Genomic DNA, 20,280 nt, shown 5'->3' on the forward strand with positions numbered 1-20,280 from the left:
GTTGACTCTGTGCTTCCACTGCAGGGTGCACAGGTTCAATTCCTGGTCAGGAAACTAAGATCCCACATGCCATGGAGAACTAAGCCCACATGCGGTAACAACAACCCATGTGCCCGCACCCTGCATGCTGCAACTAGAGTCCATGCGCCACAACGAAAGATCCCACATGATGCAATGAAGATCCTATGTGCTGCAACTAAGATTGAGTACAGCCAATGCAGAGTCTTCTCACCTACCCCTTACTTCACCTGAGTGAAAACTGAATCCCAACCTCATTGCCCTGCTTAGACCTCAGTCTCGTGCCTAGACAACAACCTCACCTGATCCCCTGGTGGCAGCTCTTCTACCCGTCGCCTACTGTGTCCTTTCTGCAAATTGACTTTGAATATTTTCTTTAAAATCCGATTATGTCACTCCTCTGATTAATATATACATCAATGGCTCATAATTGCCTTCCTCAGGAGTTCTCAGCGTCAAGGTTCCAACACATTGGCTAGATCCAATGTGAAATGTCCACTAATGATGAAGTACTAAACAATTTATAAATATAGAATACTTAAAATAGTGTCCAGCACATAATACTATATAAGTGATGCTGTGCTGAGTCGTGTCTGACTCTTTTCGATGTTATGGACTGTAGTCCACTAGGCTCCTCTGTCCATGAGATTCTCCAGGCAAGAATACTGAAGTGGTTTACCATTTCCTCCTCCAGGGGATATTCCCGACCAAAAGATCAAAACTGCATCTCCTGCATCTTCTGCATTAGCAGGTGAATTCTTTACCACTGAGCCACCTGGGAAGCCCTTATATCGGTGTTATGCATTACCAATAGTGAAAATTTAAGACTTATGAGATAGGTGTAACAAATGTTTCTGGTGCTCTGTGTACAACCCCACAGCCCACTTCTGATTTCAGCTGCAGCTGCAGGAACAGTTCTGTACTGACTGACTGTATTACTCCTCAAGGGCCCTGTGGTCTCCCTGCTTTTCTGTGCCAGAGCTTCATCTTTCCACAAGCTCACTCAGACAATGAGCAGAGCAGCCTGGAAGTACAGGAGCATCTGTAGGCACTAATTTTCATTTTATGACTTATCTGCCTCCACTTCCTCCATTGCTACAGCTACCACCATAATCCTGGGGAAAGTAACAGAAATCTTAGTTACAGCTTGATTAGTGTACCACTTCCTGGCACATTTATTAACCTGGAGTTTCCTGTGACACACCAACTCCAGGTCATCTGCCTACCCTTCTGATCCTCCTGCTTCTGGACACTAGCACACGTTGAGAGGGCAACACCTGAGCATCTGCCTCTCGAAAAGAGTCAGTGGGCTAGTGTGTGTAAAAGAAAACAGAGATGGCAAAGTCATAGGTCACACTGCCACGGAAGGTATGAAAAAGGAATGGAGGAGCCTTGAGACCTGGCCTTTCTTCCGCCCTAGGCTCTTAACGTAGTTAAATCAGCCAGCAAGAGAGACAGAATGAAGCACCTCTAGCCGCAGTCTAGACCGAAGGGGCATCAGAGGCTGACACTGCGCAGGCGCAAGACGCAGGGTAGGGTCGCTCCCAGGCTCGCCCGGCGGCCTCTGCTACACAAGGGCCACCGGAGAGCACAGTACAGGGCCCCGCGGAGTAACCTCTCGCTCGTGCTCCCTCTTCCTCGTGAGGCCCTCAGACCACTGGGGTCTGAGGGAGGTCTGGGAATCCCCCCACCCTCTTCTGAGGCCATTGGGCCGCCTCTCGTTCCCCACTCAGGGCCCGGCCGAACCTGGAAAGATGGTGGTGCCAGCCTCAGGCGAGGCGCCAAGGCTGGGAGGGCCGCCAGGTCGCTCGGGATCGACTTTCCTCACCCCCGTTCTCACCTCTTTGTCCTCCGCCTTCTCTTCAATACCTAATAGCGCGTACAGGTCCATTTGTAAGAGCTCCTTGGTCACCGCCATGGTTCCAACTCTGATTGGATTAGTACTACAACTCCCAAAAGTCTAAGCGTGTGGGACTTCCCGGGGACTGTCGGCTCCAAGCCCGCTGAATGGTGAACGAACTACGACTCCCGGCAGCCCTCGCGCCCGCCGCTGCTGCCTTCCGGCTGGGGTGACTGTCGTGAGTCTCCTGTCGGAGGCTTTGGCTGGCCCGCGCGAGTGGGCGTGGTAGGCAGGGGCGGGGCTGGGTGAGGTGCAAGGGGACTGTACCTGACCCTCAAGAGCTCTGCTCTGCGGATCTTGCCGCGCCGCACCGGGAAACAGGATGGAGAGTAGGTGCTACGGCTGCGCTGTCAAGTTCACCCTCTTCAAGAAGGAGGCGAGTCTCTTCACGGGCTAGAGGGAGGACGCGAAGTGGAGGGAAATACACGGGACTTGCAGTCCTAGGCTTGGTTTTATGGCCCCTCTCCAGACGTGTGGTTTTGATGATGCCACAGAACCTCAGTTAACAATTCTATAAAACGGGGCTAACACTCCCTTGCTTTCGGGGTTGAGGTGCTGGATGTGAGTTCCCTGTAAACTGTAAATCGGGCTCCTGTCATTTTCGGAAAGCTAAGCTTTTCTGTCCGCCAAGTGTAGGATCTGGCTGTTTCTTTCCCTCCACCCTGCTCCTCCGCAGCCCAGTCTTAGTTAATAGTCTGTGACTACTCTCGACTACACCATGCCCGTTACTCTATCTGCTCTGAAGCCCTCACCATCAAGCAGCCTGCCTTTTCTCGTCTCCAGGGCAACATAGCAAAGTCTCACTTGCCCTCTGCACAAACCTGCCAAGTTCCCATAATAAACAGCAGGCTTCCTCTGCCTCAGTATGACTAGGAGATAGGAACCAGATAGGAGGGATGAATAGCCGGTAGGGAAGCAGATCATGGAGCCCTCAGAAGCCTGGGTTTTGTAGTCAAACTGGTCAGAATTCAAATTGGGGCTCTGCTATCATTCACGGGGGTGACCTTGATTTGAGCAAGTCTAGTAACGTCTCTGATCCTGTTTAAGAATGATAATGGTTGTCATCAGGATTAAGTATGATAGTGTGTATAAACTGAGGATTAAATCAAGTGATGAATGTTAAATACTGAGTTTAGTGCCTAGCTTAGACAGTAAGGAATCTGCCTGCAATGTGGGAGACGTGGATTCAATCCCTGGGTTGGAAAGATCCCCTGGAGAAGAGAGAGGCTACCTACTCCAGTATTCTTGCCTGGATAATTCCATGGACTAAGGAGACTGGCAGGCTACAGTCAGTGGGGTCGCAAAGTGTCCAACATGACTGAGCGGCTTTCACTTTTCACTCACACAGTAAATGCTTAATAAATGGAGGCTATTATTGCCATCCCATCCTGAGTCAAGCCTCCTTCCATCTCTGCTAGAACAGAGAAGGCATGGGCCCTGCATTCTCTTTCTCCTCTGTTGAAGAGTCAGTGACCTGAAGCATAGGACTTTGCCTATTTGTTGTTTACACTCCTGTGTCACGGAATTGAAGACCGAGTAGAAAGCGTGCAAATTTTGCATGAAGCTTTATGAGATTTGAGTAGAAGACTGGAGACAGGAATCGCTTTTCCCTCCACCCCCCATCTCTCCTCAGGCCTTAGGGGCCCCATTCCCCATCCTCCTCCCAGCAGCTGGTCACAGCTTCAGTGTCTGCTCTGTGTGTGTTCAAAGAGTCCCCGTGAGGAGCCTTCAGGGGTGGGTGAGAGGTGGACTCCTTGCTTCATGTTTCTTGTAGTATGGCTGTAAGAACTGTGGCCGGGCCTTCTGTTCCGGCTGCCTTAGCTTCAGTGCAGCAGTTCCCCGAGCTGGAAACACTCAACAGAAAGTCTGCAAGCAGTGCCATGAGGTTCTGACCAGGTGAGAAGCCAACACGGGTGACGGTTCAGCCAAGCCTGGCAGCTGGCAGCTGGCCAGGCCTCTCAGCCTTGTGCTCTGTGTCTGGAGGTCGACTTGGGAATTGTTTGGGGTGGAGGGCACTGATAGGCAGATGGTGGGTGACTTCTGACACCAGATTTCTTCTCTGTAGAGGATCTTCTCCTGCCAATGCCTCCAAGTGGTCACCACCTCAGAACTATAAGAAGTAAGTGCTGAAGGGACAGAGACAAATGGGGAGAGGAAAGGACACAGGAGCCACAGGATAAGAGTCTCTTCCCAGCCTGTAGCTTAAATGAGCCCAGGATCAGGAGGATAGCTGCCTCTCTAGCTCCTGACTGCCCTCCTGGGCTCAGAGAGCAGCTCATCAGTCCATGCCCCAGAAAAGGTTCTTGGTAGACCTCACCCTCTCAGCTGAACCCTCCTGCCAGTTGGCTGGGTTGGAGTGCAGGGTGACATGAGTGATGGCCCCAGAAGATTGCCCGTTGGAGGCCTCCCTACCTACCTAGAAATGATTTGAATGGGAAACAGTGAGAGGGTGCCTTCACCCCTCCCTTCTGCATTCATCTAGAGCCTCTGTCTCATATCCTGCCAGGCGTGTGGCAGCGTTGGAAGCCAAGCAGAAGCCCAGCACTCCCCAGAGCCGTGGACTGACCCAGCAAGATCAAGTCATTGCTGAGCGCCTAGCACGGCTCCGCCAGGAGAACAAACCCAGTGAGCAGGCCCAGAAAAGACACCATCCGGGGCTCCTGGGAGTAGGATCCCTCTGGACCTTACAAGGCTTCTCTATGCCATTTGCAGAGTCAGTGCCTTCACAGGCGGAGATAGAAGCCAGGCTAGCTGCACTCAGGGATGCACCCCAGGGTCCCGTCCCTTCCACCCAGGAGATGGTGGCTCGGCTTGCTGTGCTACAAGGCAGAGTTCCATCTTCTCAGGGCCCCCAGTTGGTGAGTGCTGTGACTGTGGAGGGGTGGAGGTCCTGGGGCGAGGACTCAGCAGAAGCCCAGATACATGTATGCTTAGATACTTCGCAGGAGTACCTCCTGCTCCTGAGGCCTGCTGCCAGGCCAAGGAACCAGGGACAAGCAGCAGGATTGGATGGGGCAGCAAAGAGTGGCCCCTGGGTTCTGTCAGGGACTGCCAGACCTACTTGATTACGTGGGCTCTTGGTTAGTTCCCTTTCCCTGAGTTTCCAGGAGTTCCCTGAGGGAACTCCTCAGCACTCAGCCCTGACCTGAAGTGCTCTGAGCCTTATGATGCGGCTTCCCCCCTACCCTGCTCCCCACTGAGGTTCCCTCCTCTGAGCAGGCACATCAACCACCGGACCCCAGGACCCAGGTGCAGCAGGCAGAGGATCTGCTGACACAGCTAACAGCGGAGGTGGCTATTGATGAGAGCTGGGAACGAGAAGGCCCAGGTATATTCTCCACCTGGCTCCCCCAGGGACCCACCCCCTACTCTTTCCCCAGGTGGGAGAGGCTCCGATGCTGACACTCTGGGAGGTGAATATAAATTAGAGAATATCAACATTATAAGGATTGCCATTTATTGAATGTTTACTCCAGTGGGAGCCAGTGTAAGCCTAGCGGATTAAGCTCAGACAGTGATTCCCTGTTCTACCGCTTAGTAGCTGTGTGACCCTCAGCATGTTACTTGACCGAAGTCTCACTTTCCTCACCTGTAAAATGGAAAGATGTGTGGTAAGACCTACCTCATGGAGAAGTCATGAGGAGTAAATGGGCTAATCCAGGAGTGCTTAGGACCCTGCCTGGCTCATAGTAAGTGAATGTTCTCTGTGATGATGATGATAAGAAAGAAGAGGCTATTTACTGAAAATTAAAGTTAAGATTGAGTTCCTCAGTGGTACCAGCCACATTTCAAATGCTTAATAGTCACAAGTGACTCATGGCTATGATCTTGGACAGCACAAATACAGACCATGACATGACATGGAATGTTCCTATCATCATAAAAAATTCTTTTGGACAGAGCTCTTCAAAAGCTTCAAAGCAGTGGTTCTCAACTATGGTGACGATTTTCCCTCCAGAGCCCAATTGGCAATGTCTGGAGACATTTTGGGTGTTGCAACTCAGAGGGTACCACTGGTATCTAGTGAGTAGCGGCTAAGGATGCTGCTGAACATCATACAATACACAGGACAGCCCCCACTACAAAGAATTACAGGCACACCTCAGGGACATTATGGGTTCAGTTCAAGTTCACTGAAATAAAGTGAGGCACATAAATTTTTTGGTTTCCTGGTACATATAAAAATTATGTATACTATACTACAGTCTATTAAGTGTACAAAAGCATTATGTTTTTAAAAATGTACATACCTAATTTTAAAGTATTTTATTGCTAAAAATTGTTAACCACCATCTGACAACATGGTTGTCATGCACATCTGGCTGTGCTGCAGGGACGGGACCCTGATAAAGGTAAAGGCTGGTAAAACAGCCCCTCACTCGTGTCCCTTGGGCAGGCCCCCCGACTCCCACCCCCAGGCCAAGCTCTGCACAGTGGCTGTACTCTCTGCCAGGCTGAGTCTATCGAGCCACAGACTTTCAATTTGTAAAAAAAAAAAAAAAGAAGAAGCAATTATCTGTGAAGCACAATAAAACAAGGTATGCCTATGTCCTGTCCAATATGTCAGTAGAACCAAGATTAAGAAACCTTGCTTTAATATGGAACTCTGCTCAATGTCATATGGCAGCCTGGATGGGAGGGGAGTTTTGGGGTAGAATGGACACATGTATATGTATGGCTGCATCCGTTTGCTGTTTACCTGAAGCTATCACAAATGCATGCATATCCCAATACAAAATAAAAAGTTTAAAAACCTGAAGAAAAAAAAAACAAAAGAGACCCTGCTTTAGGGGAATTCCCGGGTAGTCCAGTGGTTAGGACCCTGCACTTCCACTGACGGGGGCATGATGCCTAACTGGGGAACTAAGATCCTGCATGCCATGTTGTGCAGCCAAAAAGAAAGAAACTCTGCTTTAGAGATACAATCTCATTGAATATCCTCAGTAATCCTATGATTATTATCTGTATTTTATAAATGAGGAAATTGAGGCCTGGTGAGCTTAAGGAACTTGACCAAGGTCACACAGCTATTAAGTAGTGAAGCTGGGACTTCAGCCCAAAGCTGTCTAACTTCAAATGTCTTGTACTAAAACTCTGAGTTAAAGGGGACCATGTCAGAGCAACACCCACTGAGGTAAAATTCTTTCCCCCTAGTGACATTCAAGACCTCAGCTTCCCTCATGTCCTCTCTGTGGTGCCCCCTAGAAATGCTGATTCCAGCCTGTGAGGCAGAGAGCCTGGCTGGACCCTGGCCTGCCCATCTTCTGCTCCTGTCAGGCAGTGATTCTCATACCATGGGGCACCCACCCTAAGGGCAACATGTTAAAGTATCAGGTGGGTGGGGATGAATTTAATTGAAAAAAAAAAGTCTAAGATTACTAGTTTTTTATATTTGGGAAAATGAATTAACTAATTTTATTTGTAATATAAGTGACAGGAACTATTGTGGAGCAAAAAGCTGATAATTTGTGGGGTTTTGTTTAAAGTTAAGACATGGGCTCAGTGGTTTCTGATGAGAGATCCTGAAATGTCTCCCTCCCTGAATGCATCACTCTATCTAGCCACCTCTATCCAGAACGACCTCAACCGGGGGGGCCCAGGGGCTCAGAGCACCAGTTCCAGGGGGCAAGCCACCTGGTCCCTGGAGGAGGAGAAGAGCAGGTTGCTGGCTGAGGCAGCGGTCGAACTTCGGCAGGAAAACACTCGGCAGGAGCGCATCCTAGCCCTTGCCAAGCGCCTGGCTGTGCTGCAGGGACGGGACCCTGATAAAGGTAAAGGCTGGTAAAACAGCCCCTCACTCGTGTCCCTTGAGCAGGCCCCCCGACTCCCACCCCCAGGCCAAGCTCTGCACAGTGGCTGTACTCTCTGCCAGGCTGAGTCTATTGAGCACTGCCTAGAACCATGAGACAAGTGCTAGGGCAAAATAGTGGATGAAGAACAAGGGGCAGCCCTCAGGGGGCAGGGGCCCTGGGTCCCTTCAGGTGCAGAGCCTTCTGTTCATGCTCTCCAGCCCAGCAGAGGGGGCAGAGTGGGGATCAGAGCAGAGGGGGGTCAGAGCCACTCTGATCAGAGTGGCTGCGGAGGCGGCTTAACTCTGGAACAAATGCTGCTGGGAAGCACACCACTCCTGGGGGCAGCAGTCCAGCCGCTCCGGTGAGCCCTCCACCTCAGTCCTCTTCCCCTGCTCCCCGCCCTCCATCTTCAAGTGACCCTCCAGGACTACCACCTTCCAGACAGCGATGATGAAGAGGAGGAAGAGACGGCCATCCAGAGAGTCCTGCAGCAGGTTGGCCCTGCCTGACCCACCTGATCACCCCTTGTCCGGTCCCTGCTATGCTGCCCCACCCCCCCCCTGGGCCCCATTCACTCTGCCCGCCCCCACTCTGGGGCTCGCTGGCCAGTCATTCTGCAGCTCCTGTTCTAGCTGGGGTCCCTCTGCCCCCGTGACCCACACCTGCCCCTGGGCCCTTGAGATGGGACATCAGCAGCCACAGATAACAAATCAAGGAAGATGGGTTGAGCGCTTAGGCCACAGAGCACAGAAATACTGTGCATTGGGTTGGGGGGTGTGGTGCCTGGAGCTAGGAGCTGTACCTCTTCACTCTGTCCACAGCTAACCGAAGAAGCTGCCCTGGATGAGGCAAGTGGCTTTAACATCCCTGTGGAGCCAACTCCCCAACCCCAAGACCAGTCCTGCAGGGCAGAGCCTAAGGTGAGAAGAACCACAGACACAGCCCCCCAGGCTGCCATCATAGCCTCCCTCCCACTTCTGTCAGGTACCTGATGTCCCCCATCCCTCCCTGGTCCTTAAAGGCCCAGACCCTGGTCGCCCAGCCCGAGGAAGAGGAAGATGAGCTCCCCTGGTGCTGCATCTGCAATGAGGATGCCACCCTTCGCTGTGCTGGCTGCGACGGAGACCTCTACTGCGTCCGCTGCTTCCGGTGGGTGCAGGTGGAATGTTCTTTGGGGCTGGGAGAGTTCCAGGGTCGCCTGTGATCTCTGACCTATATCGATGCTCTGCAGGGAAGGCCATGATGCCTTTGAGCTTACAGAGCACCAGACATCTGCCTACCAGCCCCTGCATAAAGGCCGAGGACACTGAGGGAGCCCTGGTCCTCCAGGGAAGGTCATCCTACAGGCAAGCACACGGGCTGGGGTGCCCTCCGGGGCATCTGATGGGAGGACATGTCAGGCTGGACTGCTTATAAATGTGCCCTTTCCTAAGCCTCCATTCCTGGAAGGAGGAAGGAGTCTCCATTGGAGACAATGACTGGAGGAGCCAGAGGGAAGGCAGAGGTCAGGAGCCTTCCAGCATTAGAGTCTGGATTGGAAGTGAGCGACAGAGCAAGACCAGTCTGAATCTAAGGAGGAGCCTTGAAACTTGCTCAAGAGCCCAGGGCCCTCCGCTGGCACTTGGAGGATTTAATAAAGTGTGTGATTCATTGGACCAGCATCTTTTATCTATAGAACCCTATGGATCCTGAGCCTGGGCCCTCGGAGAGGTACAGGAGCAGGAGCAGAATCCTGTGAAGTGAAGAAGAAGGAAAAAGTTTCTCCAGGCGGGAACAGTCCCACCCCTCCTGGTGGACTCACATGCAGTAGGCATGCCCCCAGGCCCCCCCATCTTGGATTACACAACCTTTCTAGTACTCAGACACTGCCTACACACACAGTGAATGCATACCCTGCTTCTGGCCTTACTCCCAAAGGATGCCACCTCCAGGGCTCCTCTCCCCACCTGCCTGCCATTCAGACCCAGTGTCAGTTTTCAGTGGCTTCCTCCTTACCTGATTACTGGGCTCTCAGCCTATACCCTTTACACCCCTCTGCTTAGTCCCTGTTTTTTCTCTTTTGGCCTCTGGCTTAGAGCTGGCTCAAGAAAGAGTCCTCAGCCTGAGGCCTGCTGGATCAGTTAGTTGGGGAGGAAGGTTTAGCTTCTGATGTCCCCAGCCCAACTAAGTTTTTCCAGTTAACTCTTCTATTGGTCTTTGCCACTTAGGCTCCTGTTGGTGGTACCAGGATGCTGTGTGTCTTAGCCAGGTGCCTTCTGCTTGGCCTCTGGGACCTTGCATGACGATGATTTCTCTGACACAGAACTGTGACCTCTATCTTTGAATTCTCAAGGCATGTGTGGATGGGTGAATGGACATGTAGATGGGTGAGGTATATGGGTGAGCCTAGTGACTTGGATGTTGGCCCTCTGTTATAAGACTTCACCCTCTCCCTCCCCCGTCCGTCAGCACAGATACGCTCCACACTCCATGAAGCTGGGGCTCCTGAAGGTTTTATCCACTTGGCTGATGGGAAAGCACTGGGCAACAGCCATGACTGCCTCCCAGACAGTGCAGCTGACAGGAGCCAGCTGTGACTGCACATAGACAGTGGTGTTCAAATGTCCCTCCTCATTCTCCATGTTCCTCTTCTGGGTCCCAAGGAGCTGTTTCCCACCCAGCCGAAGATCCAGGGGTTCAGGGCAGACTGGGCAGTGCTGAGGCTGATGAAGCTAGTCTCACAAGGCTTATTTCTGAGGTCGACTGAGTCTCTGAAGTTTCTTGAGTTGACTGAGCAGCTCAGAGATAAAAGGCTGAGAAAGAAACAGAGGAGCAGAAGCAGGGATGAGATCAAGTTATGGGGTGACACCCACCACAGTGCTCTCCTTAGTCTCCACCTGACCCCATGGCCTCAGAGTCAGGGAAGGGGAGAAGGACCCAGGACCAAACCTTCCTCTTCACTAGCTGCCGGCCCACTGGGCCTCCTCTTACCCCCAGACCAGCAGAGCATCCCTTACCTCTGTGGGGCGGGGGCAGTTTTGGAGAATAGCCTGGTGGAAGAAAGCAAAGAGTGGGTCCCTGAGCCACACCACTTTTTCACAAGTCCCCAGTCTCCCAGGAATTTTCCCCTCTGAACTGGTTCTCCCCACACTGGATGGGGAAGCAGAATCTGGGTTCTTGGGTTCCCCTTGGTCTGAGCCCAGCTTCCATCCCCCAACCCTGGGTCTGGGGCCCGTCACCCATTCTACCTCCAACTGAGTCTTCTGCTCCTCTGTGGGTAGTTCCATGAGAGCCTCCAGGTCGATCTCAGGCTCTGAAGAAGTTGGTTGATCCTGTTTGGGAATCACATGGGGTTCAGAGGAGCCCAGCCAGCTGGTGCTGGAGTGAAAGGCACTGTCGGATTCACCCATCTCCCACTATTTTCCATGTTCAGTTCCTCTCCTTACTCAAACCACCCATTCATCCTTCCATTCAACAGTTACCAAACACCTACTATGTTCTACCTGAAAGTCTAGGGTTCTTTTAAAAGAGTATCTTTAATTTCAAGAGTTATAAACATTGTTAGTAGGGATATAAAATGGTGCAGCTGCTTTGGAAAACAATTTGGCAGCTCCTTAATATGTTAAATATAGAGTTATCATTTGGCCCAACAATTCCACTCCTAGGTCTATTCCCAAGAGAAATGAACATATATATTCATGTAAAAATCACATATGAATGCAGTTCATAGCATTATTCGTATTCAAATGACCATCCACTGGTAAATGGATAAATAAAATATGTAGCCATACAGTATTTTTCAGCAATAAGAAGAAATAAAGGACTGTGTCATGCTACAACAGGGATTAACTTTGAAAACATGTTAGTGAAAGAAGCCAGTTACAAAGGCTTTATATTATATGATTCAATTTCTATGAAACATCCAGAATAGGTCAATCTATAGAGACACAAAGTAGATGGGTGGTTGCCTAAGGCTGGGAGTGGTGGTGGGATGGAATGGGGTGTGACTACTAACTGGTACAGGGTTTCTTTTATGGATAGTAAAATTCCAAAATTAGACCATACTGATGGTTGTACAACCTATGAAGATAGTTAAAACTATTTGGATTTTACACTTTTAAGTGGGAATTGTATGGTATGTGAATCATCTCAATAAAGCTAACTTTGAAAGTTATTATTATAGTCATTGCAAAAATTTAAGCAATACATAGTTTATAAAATTATAAATGAAAGAAGGTAAAGAGAGTAAGAAACCAAACCATTGACTGGGAGAACATATTGGTAAAAGATATATCTGATAAAGAATATCTAAAATATACAAAGAACTCTCAAAACCAACAATAAGAAACAAATAATCCAATTTAAAAAGGGGGAAATCTTGTATATCTGCCTCACCAAAGAAGATAATGAAGAGAGCAAATAGCATATGATGCTAACATAATATGTCATTAGGGAATTGCAAATTGAAATAACAGTGAGATACCATTACATACCTATTAAAATGGAAAACAAAAACAAACCTAAAATACCAAATGCTGATGAGGCTGTGGAGCAATAAGAATACCTGTTCATTGCTGGTGGGAATTCAAAATGGCATAGCCACTTTGGAAGACAGTTTGGTACTTTCTAACAACACAAAACATACTCCTATCACACAAAACAGCACTTGTATTCCTTGATATTTATCCAAATGAGTTGAAAATATATCTACATGGAAACCTGCACATGAGTGTTTATAGCAGTTTTATTCATAATTGCTAAAACTTGGATGCAACCAAGATGTCCTTCAGTAGGTAAATGAGTGAATAAATGGTGGTGCACCCAGACAATGGAATATTATTCAGTGCTAAAACAAAGTGAACTATAAAACCATAAAAAGACATGGAGGAAGCTTAAATGCATGTTACTAAGCAAAAGAAACCAACCTGAAAAGTCTATATACTGTACAATTCCAACCAGATGACATTCTGGAAAATTACAGAGACAATGAAAAGACCAGTGGTTGCCAGGAGTTACAGTGGAAGAGTGGTGAATGGGTGGGACACAGAGGATTCTTAGGGCAGCGAAACTACTCTATGTGATACCAGGAGGGTAGACACATGTCATACATTTGTGAAAACCTTAGAATGTATAACACCAAGAGTGAATCCCAATATAAACTCTGAATTTGGGGTAGTTATGATGTATCAGTATAAATTCACCAGCACTTGTACTCTAGTGGGGGGATGTTGATAGTGGGAAAGCTGTGTATGTGTGGGGACAGGGAGAATATGGAAATTCCCAGCACCTTCTGCTTAATTTTGCTGTGAACCTAAAACAATAAAGTCATTAAAATTAAAAATAAAGTCATTAAAAGAGAAAAGCTGCACGGCAAAAGAAACCATCAACAAAATGAAAAGGCAACCTACTGAATAGGATAAAATATTTGCAAATCATAAGGGGTTAATATCTAAAATATATAAAGAACTCAGACAATTCAATAGCAAAAAAATCTAATTTTTAAAAATGGGCAGAGTATCTGTATAGACGTTTTTTCAAAGAAGACATATAGATTGCCAACAGGTAAATGAAAAGATATTCAAAATTACTCATCATTAGGGAAATGAAAATCAAAACCACAGTGAGATACCACCTCACACCTGTTAGAATAGCTATTATCAAAAGGAAAATAACAAGTGTTTCTATAAGTTAGTAAAGACATATTTTTCACTTTACATCTTTGTGTACCATTTTATTATTTTTTAAAAAATTTACCATGTGCATATATTTTAAAAATAAAGATAGCAAAAAAATAAACAACAAGTGTTGGTGAGGATATGAGAAAAGGGAACCTCTATGCCCTGTTGGTAGAAATGTAAATTGGTACAGGCACTATGGAAAATGGTATGGAGGTCCCTCAAAAACTGAAAAATAGAACTACCTTATAACCCAGCAATTCCATTTCTGGATATTAATCCAAAGAAAATGAAAGCAATAATTCAAAAATGTATATGAACCCCCATGTTCACTGCAATGTTAATTTGCAATAGCCAAGATATGGAAACCACCTAGGCATCCATCAGTGGGTGAATAGATAAAGAAACTGTGGTGTATATATATGCACTGGAAAACTATTCAGCCATAAAAAAGAAAGAAATCCTGCCATGTGCAACAACATGAGTTACATTGACAGTATTACGTTGAGTGAAATAAAGAAAAACAAACACTGTATGATCTGACTTATATGTGGCATTAAAAAAAAAAGAACTCATCAATAAAAGAACAGATTGGTGGTTGCTGAGGTGGGGATGGGGAAAGGCAAAATGGATGAAGCAAATCAATAGGTACAAACTTCCAGTAATAAAACAAATAAATCATAGGGATCTAATGTACAGCATGGTGACTAGAATTAATTTTGTACTGCCTATTTGAAAGTTGCTAAAAGAATAAATCTTGAAAGTCCTCCTTGGGACTTTCCTGGTGGTCTGGTGGTTAAGAATCTTCCACTGCAGGAAGCATGGGTTTGAAAAAAGAAAAAAAAAAAAAGTCCTCCTGTCAAGAAAAAAAATTGGTGGCTCAGTGGTAAAGAATCTCCCTGCCAGGGACACTCCTGGTGGTTCAGTGGTTAAGAATCTTCCTTCCTACCTTCAGAAGCAGAGGACATAGATTCAGGTTTGATCTCTAAGGGGACTAAGATCCCACGTGTCACGGGTACCACAACTAGAGAGAAGCCCATGTGCCGCAACCAAAACCCAACACAGTCAAAAGAATCCAACTGCCAATGCAGGAGGCACGGTTTCCATTACTGGTCCAGGAAGATCCTACAGACGTCAGAGCAACTAAGCCCGTGCACCTCAACTATTGTGCCACAACTATTGCCCCACAACTGTAGAGCTTGGGAACCACAACTATTGAGCCCGCACACTGCAACTACTGAAGCCCAGATGCCCTAGAGCTTGTGCTCTGCAATGAGAAGCCACCGCATTGAGAAGCCCTCGCACCACAACTAGAGGGAGGTGTGCATGGCAATGAAGACCCAGCATAGTCATAAATAAATAAAATTATTTTTAAAAAAAGAAAAAAAAATTTGAAACTATGTATGAAGACAGCTGTTAACTAGGCTTATTATGGTAATCATTTTGCAATCTACACAAATATAAAATCATTACGTTGTACACCTGAAACGAATGTTGATTATACCTTAATAAAACTGTTTTTTAAAAATTTAAGGTGTAAACTCAAGGTTTTGTAGTGCTTCATCAGGGACTTTCTTAAGTGAAAGTTGCCTGATGGGGAAGATCATGACTTCTAAAACAGGTTGATGCAATTTTCTTGATTCATGGCAAGGTCCACCACTGCTTCTGCATCATCAGTGTGTATATCAATATAGTTGAAAAGACAAACAACTTCTTGCATTATTTATGAAAATAGTTGTAGACCCGCTGAAAAGGTTCTGGAGTCACCAGAACACACTGCAAGAACTGCTGCCTTCTCCATTTCTCTATGGGGTTGTTGAGGGTTTTTTAAAACTGATTTAAGAAGCTTATTTGTTTGTTTTGATTCAGATTATCCCTAGCATTCCATGTGTCATGGATATATTATTTGGGGGAGGCATTGGAGAAATAGATGTATTATATAATTGGAAATAATGTTTTTCTCCAGTTTGAGTTTTGCTTCCTTTTTAAAAAAATTTTTTTCTGTGCTTAGCAGGATCTTCCCACACTGATTTGGGTAAATATTTGATATTCACCTTACATTTTTCTAGATATTTGATAATTTCACATTTTCTATCTGAGTATTTAATTCTCTGGAATCTATTCATTCAACAAATGTGTCCAGTGGCTACTATTAACTTGGCACTCTGACCTTGGGAATTTCGATGAACAAAACAAAGTTCCTGCCCTCAAAACCTATCTTAGGGACAGTTGAGGACACATAATAAAAACAGATGCATTAAGTAATTTAGTTGTATAAATTGTTTAAAAGTAAGTGCTATTGGGGGGAACTTTTTGGGTGGTGGAAGTGTTCCATATCTTGATGTGGTAATGGATACACCCCCTACTTTAAAAATAGGCAAATTTTATTGTCTGCCAATTATGCTTCAATAAAGTTGATTTAGAAAAGAAAGAAGGAAAAAAATGCCGCAATTACCCTCTCGTTCCTTCCACTGCCAATGGTTAATCACTGTTACTAGTTTTGGTCTTTCTATACCCTTTTAAAAGGAAATTAGTGCTAGGATTCTAAGTTAGTTCTTTCACCCTAAGCTCTAGACTTTCTCCTTTGCTTCCTTGGTTTCTAGCTCATCTGATTTAGCATTCATTCATTAAATGCATCCTTATTGAGAGCATGTTGTGCACAAGCATTGTGATGAGCCCTGGGGCCGTAACAGCAAGACAGGCAGATATGGTCTTACTCTGGAGAAGCTTATATTCTCCTGAGGGACACAGACAAGCAAAATGGTTTTATAATACAGGGTGATGAGTACTCTGATGAGGTATTATAGGAGCACATGAAAGGGGAACCGAGCCAAGACCAGGGTTTAAGAAGGCTTCCAGGAAGAAGTGACCTCTAATCTGAGACCTGAAGCCTGAGTAGGAGTTAACAAGATGTTTATACTTCTGATGATGGGGTAACAGGGACCAGATTTATTCTCTCAACATAAGTAACTAGTCAGAAAATAATTAGAAAACTAGACAAAAATAGATGAACAGTGTTCTCAGACTTTAGGCAACAGGTAACTCAGCACTACCTGGGAAAGAAGGGAAATGAAAGAGAGAAACTCTACAATTGTCCTGGGTTTCACCCTGAAGGCAGTTTCCAGACCTCAGAGCAGAGAGGCAGATCCCAAGCAGAGCACAGTGGTCATACTAAATTGATATGACAGAAATCAGAGTTTGGGGTTGAGATGGCTGTAAATTGACAAGTTCTAGAGAGGAGGGAGTTATGAAGAAAGAGACCTCCAAAAAACCTGCATAAGGGCTCTCCTGAGCTTTTGCTGAACACAAGGTACACATTCAGAAGGTAAAACTTCACGAGGCCAGATACTAGGAGACTCCGCAGGCACAGAAATGAACAGTTCCCTGACCTCACAGAGGACTGATAGACAAATCAAGTTCCACTCAGCCAGAGTGGATGGTCATCCCTGATCACTCAGGAATTCAAGAGAGACCTTACATTTTTACAGTTGTAAGTTGAATAGATTGTTTTTTAAAATGTCATCACATCAAAAGGGCTGCTTCAAAAAATGCATGGTGTCATGGAAACTACAGGAATGTTTCAAAACTCTGGGGTGGTCAGCAGTGTCCCCTGCTGATATGTACACTAGATTTAGCCCCCCAGGAAGTGATACTTGACTTTGCCAAGAGGTCTCAATAGAGTGGTGGGAACAGAAGTCAGGTTGCAGCGGTCTGTAGATTACAGTGGTTTGAATAGTGATAGGAAAGGAAGGGGGACAGTTAGTAAAGGCTCTGCGTGCAAATCCATTAAGGAGCCTTGTAAAGGAGACAGGAAGTAGGGAATGGTAACCAAAGCGGGGCATAGTGTTAAACAGGAGTCTCCTTAAAACAGAAGAAGCTCACGCGTGTTTAAGTCCCTGCTTAGAAGCCAAATCTACACAACCATTTCTGGACAACAGGAGCTCCAGGGCCCCAAGTCAGTTTGCCTTGTTGAACCCAGACTTGGCTCTTCTCAAGACCCTAAATCAGGCTGCACACCTGGTGAGAAGAGGTGGGGCCCTCCAACAAAGGAAGGCTAGGTCCCGTTAAACTAAACTAAAAACAGTGATGCAACCTACTCCTGGAACCAACCCCAGCAGTGCTATCCAAGGTGGGCATGTGGCCGGGGGTAGGGGGGCAGCTGGTAGGGAGGGACTCTATGAAGATAGAACTGAAGCAGGGTAAGCTGGAGATTTAGTTGCCTCAATCTCTGCCCAAGGTGACCAGCCTCTACCTAGGGCTTCCCACCCACTTGCCTGCTTCCTGCTGAAAAGAGGAGAGATTAGGACAGGAACTCCCACCTGACACCTTTGGACAACTGCCATGGCAACAGCAGGTCAGGTATTTTATTCCAGTCATTTCCTGGGAGCGGTCTTCCCACATGTCCTGTTTTCTAACAGGACATGTTATGAGCTCATAATTCTACAGCTTTTCCCCTGCCTTGATCTTGCAAAACAAGATTCTTTGGCTATTGTCTCTCTCTAATGCCTGGAAGGATTTGCCCTGAGGTGTCTGAAATATGAGACTTTTTATCCAAAGGTATAACAATCTGAAATTGAAACAGGTCCAGAGAGGGAGGGTGCAGGCAGGAATGAAGGGCAGGGCAATGTCCTGCAAAGCCAGGGTAGTCACAGGCCAAGAAAGTTTGCCTCTCCTGCTCCCAGCTCTAGGCCATCTCCCTCCCCTCCACAAGTGCTGCCAGGGACACGGTCAACACCTGGACCAAACTGATATGTGACACAGTGAGCCTGACAAGACAGCCTGGGCCACATGTATCACTCTTCCCCACCCCCACTGCAGGACCACTGACACGGCTCTTGCCTGGGAGAGTCACAAACCCTTGCTGTCCCCCAAGAAAAAGACAGGACCTGAGTAAGGAAGGAGAGAAACAAGGACCATGGCATGTGGACATGGAGGACTCTGGTCTCTGGCTTGGTGCAGAAGTTCTTGCTAGCCTCACACTAGGATCAGCAGTGGAGCTTATGAAAAAGACCAGTGCCTGGGCCCCACCCTAGTAGACTGAAATTCAGTTGAAGTGCAACAGGGGCATTGGATTATTTCTGAAGAACTTCAGGGAACCACAGAGCTACTTGAATAAACATTCAGGTGCTCCAGGCAGAGCCCCAGCTCAGCTCCTGGTCCCAGGGCTCACTAGTGGTGTGACCCTGGGCTAGTTATTCAACATTTCTAAGCCTCCATTTCCTCCACAGTAAAACAGTATCTGGGCTTCCCAGGTGGCTCAGTGGTAAAGAATATGCCTGCCAAGCAGGAGATTTGGGTTGGATCCCTGGTTGGGAAGATGCCTTGGGAGAGGAAATGGCAACCCTCCCCAGTATTCTTGCCTGGGAAATCTCATGGACAGAGGAGCCTGGCAGTCTCCAAGAAGAGTCAGAAAGGACTTTGTGACTAAAAAACAACAAAACAGAATTTACCTAATGGACTTGTGGGGAGGGCTGGACACTGTGCTTAGGGTATGGTTAAGTGCTCAAAATGTTATTCTTGTTGTTGGAGCAACCTTTGTTACTACACTAGGATCTCTATTTGGAGGTATCTAGATAAAAAATAAAATGCTGCTCTCCCAGGATGTGGTTGAGGGGAATCAGTCAGAGCCAGGGACAAGCCTAGGTCAGGCGCTGATATCAGTGGTCACTGTTGGTCACTCTGACATTCTCCTCCAGCACTATCCGTTCTGAGATGATGGAAAGGTTTTGTATCTGTGCTGGCAACTCGGTAGACACTAGTCACCTGGAGGTATGGGGCACTTGAAATGTAGCTAGTGTGGCTGAAGGACTGAACTTTTAATTTTATTTAATTTTCATCAGTTTAAAGTTAAATAGCTACACATGGCTGAGAGCTACAGGAGTGAACAATGTTGCACTAGACAGGTATGTGTGTTGAGGATGAAAGTAAATACAAACCTAAAATAAAAATAGTTCCTCTACCATCTCATCTGAGCCTCAAAAAGTTCTACAAAAGGGGTACAACAGGCATTGATAGCCCCATTTTATAGATAGAAAACTGAGTCTCAGAGATGTTAAAAGACCTGCTCCAGATTATACAGAGTGGGAGGCAGAGCCCAGACCGATGGGAGGCCAGTTTCAGGACTGCAAAGCCATGCCTCACCTGTGGGAAAAGCTTCCTCTCCATAGAGCACTTCTCTTGTGCCCTCCAGTCCCCAGGCCCGCCAGGTCCTACCCACCTGGAAGAGCTCCTGAACCTGGGTGTCCACCCACTGCTCCATCTCCACCCAGCGCTGGAGCTGCCCCCGGTCATACTTCACCGTCAGCCGGCTGGGTTTCCGGGACCGGGGTCGGAAGGGGTCGGACTGGGACTTTGACTCGGAGTCCGTGGATGATGTCCTCCTCCTCCTCCCAGAAGCCCACTGGACCTTCTTACTTGGATTCTCCTTGTCCGGGTTGGGAGATGTGCAGGAAGTAGGGCTTGAAGACAGCATGGAAGGACTGGTTTGGGCAAAGAGTTGGGAAAAATTGCCAGTCGGAGCAGGAAAGCCAGGGAATGAGGAGCGAGGGCAGAGGGAGAGGCCAGCAGGGAAGAAAGAAAGGCGGGCGGAGGCAGGGCCAAGGCTTCTGGCGGGGGCGGGGGTCAAAGATCAACTGGCCTTTGTCTGGTGCTGGGAATGCCAGGCTCCTGGCTCCAGGCTGCCAGTAAGTGGCACTCCCGAGCTGTGCCCCGGCCTCCCTTTCTGCAGCTGCTGCAAAACAGGGATATAAACTGCACAGGAACAAAGGTCAAGAGGGTGCCATGCCTCGGAGGTGGAAGAGGCCCTTGGGTCCTGAGGGGTGCGGGGCTCTTACCTGAATCACACTCACCAGAGAGACCTCAGCAGCTGCTTTCCTGGGACTAGATCCACTGGCCTTCAGAAGCTACGCTCATAGGG

At 47.5% G+C, this 20,280-nt stretch overlaps 3 protein-coding genes across 7 annotated transcripts in view; 1 reads left to right on the forward strand and 2 right to left on the reverse strand.

The window, feature by feature from the left end:
- The window catches only part of DNAJC17 (DnaJ heat shock protein family (Hsp40) member C17), a 28,391-nt gene extending 26,402 nt beyond the window's left edge, over positions 1 to 1,989 (reverse strand). For both annotated transcript variants that reach the window (XM_043471505.1, XM_043471504.1), the window contains exon 1: positions 1,859 to 1,989. In XM_043471505.1, coding sequence (XP_043327440.1) covers positions 1,859 to 1,936 — 78 coding nt within the window. In that variant the 5' untranslated portion in view covers positions 1,937 to 1,989. The remainder of the gene's footprint in view (positions 1 to 1,858) is intronic.
- On the forward strand, positions 1,548 to 9,365 carry ZFYVE19 (zinc finger FYVE-type containing 19). 3 transcript variants are annotated; one of them, XM_043471501.1, is made up of 11 exons: positions 1,548 to 2,294; positions 3,693 to 3,814; positions 3,984 to 4,037; positions 4,425 to 4,776; positions 5,138 to 5,246; positions 7,480 to 7,689; positions 8,125 to 8,204; positions 8,532 to 8,630; positions 8,732 to 8,859; positions 8,942 to 9,056; positions 9,144 to 9,365. In XM_043471501.1, the coding sequence occupies exons 1-10, from the start codon at positions 2,241 to 2,243 to the stop codon at positions 9,018 to 9,020; spliced, it is 1,287 nt and encodes a 428-aa protein (XP_043327436.1). In that variant the 5' UTR covers positions 1,548 to 2,240; the 3' UTR covers positions 9,021 to 9,056; positions 9,144 to 9,365. The 3 variants fall into 3 exon arrangements, with proteins under 3 accessions (XP_043327436.1, XP_043327435.1, XP_043327437.1); XM_043471502.1 differs by having other exon boundaries at positions 1,838 to 2,294; positions 4,425 to 4,543; positions 4,631 to 4,776; positions 8,942 to 9,365; XM_043471500.1 differs by having other exon boundaries at positions 1,834 to 2,294; positions 8,942 to 9,365.
- An 821-nt stretch (positions 9,366 to 10,186) lies between these two features.
- PPP1R14D (protein phosphatase 1 regulatory inhibitor subunit 14D) lies at positions 10,187 to 20,173 on the reverse strand. Of its 2 annotated transcripts, none has more exons than XM_043471508.1 (4): positions 19,658 to 20,173; positions 10,938 to 11,021; positions 10,707 to 10,739; positions 10,187 to 10,502 (listed from the first exon to the last, which is right to left on the reverse strand). In XM_043471508.1, exons 1-4 carry the CDS (start codon positions 19,834 to 19,836, stop codon positions 10,307 to 10,309), a joined length of 492 nt encoding a protein of 163 aa, XP_043327443.1. In that variant the 5' UTR covers positions 19,837 to 20,173; the 3' UTR covers positions 10,187 to 10,306. The 2 variants fall into 2 exon arrangements, with proteins under 2 accessions (XP_043327443.1, XP_043327444.1); XM_043471509.1 differs by having other exon boundaries at positions 19,582 to 20,088.
- Positions 20,174 to 20,280: the final 107 nt, after the last annotated feature.

This window comes from Cervus canadensis, chromosome 6 (genome assembly GCF_019320065.1).
Source record: "Cervus canadensis isolate Bull #8, Minnesota chromosome 6, ASM1932006v1, whole genome shotgun sequence".
NCBI classification, from domain to species: Eukaryota; Metazoa; Chordata; class Mammalia; order Artiodactyla; family Cervidae; genus Cervus; species Cervus canadensis.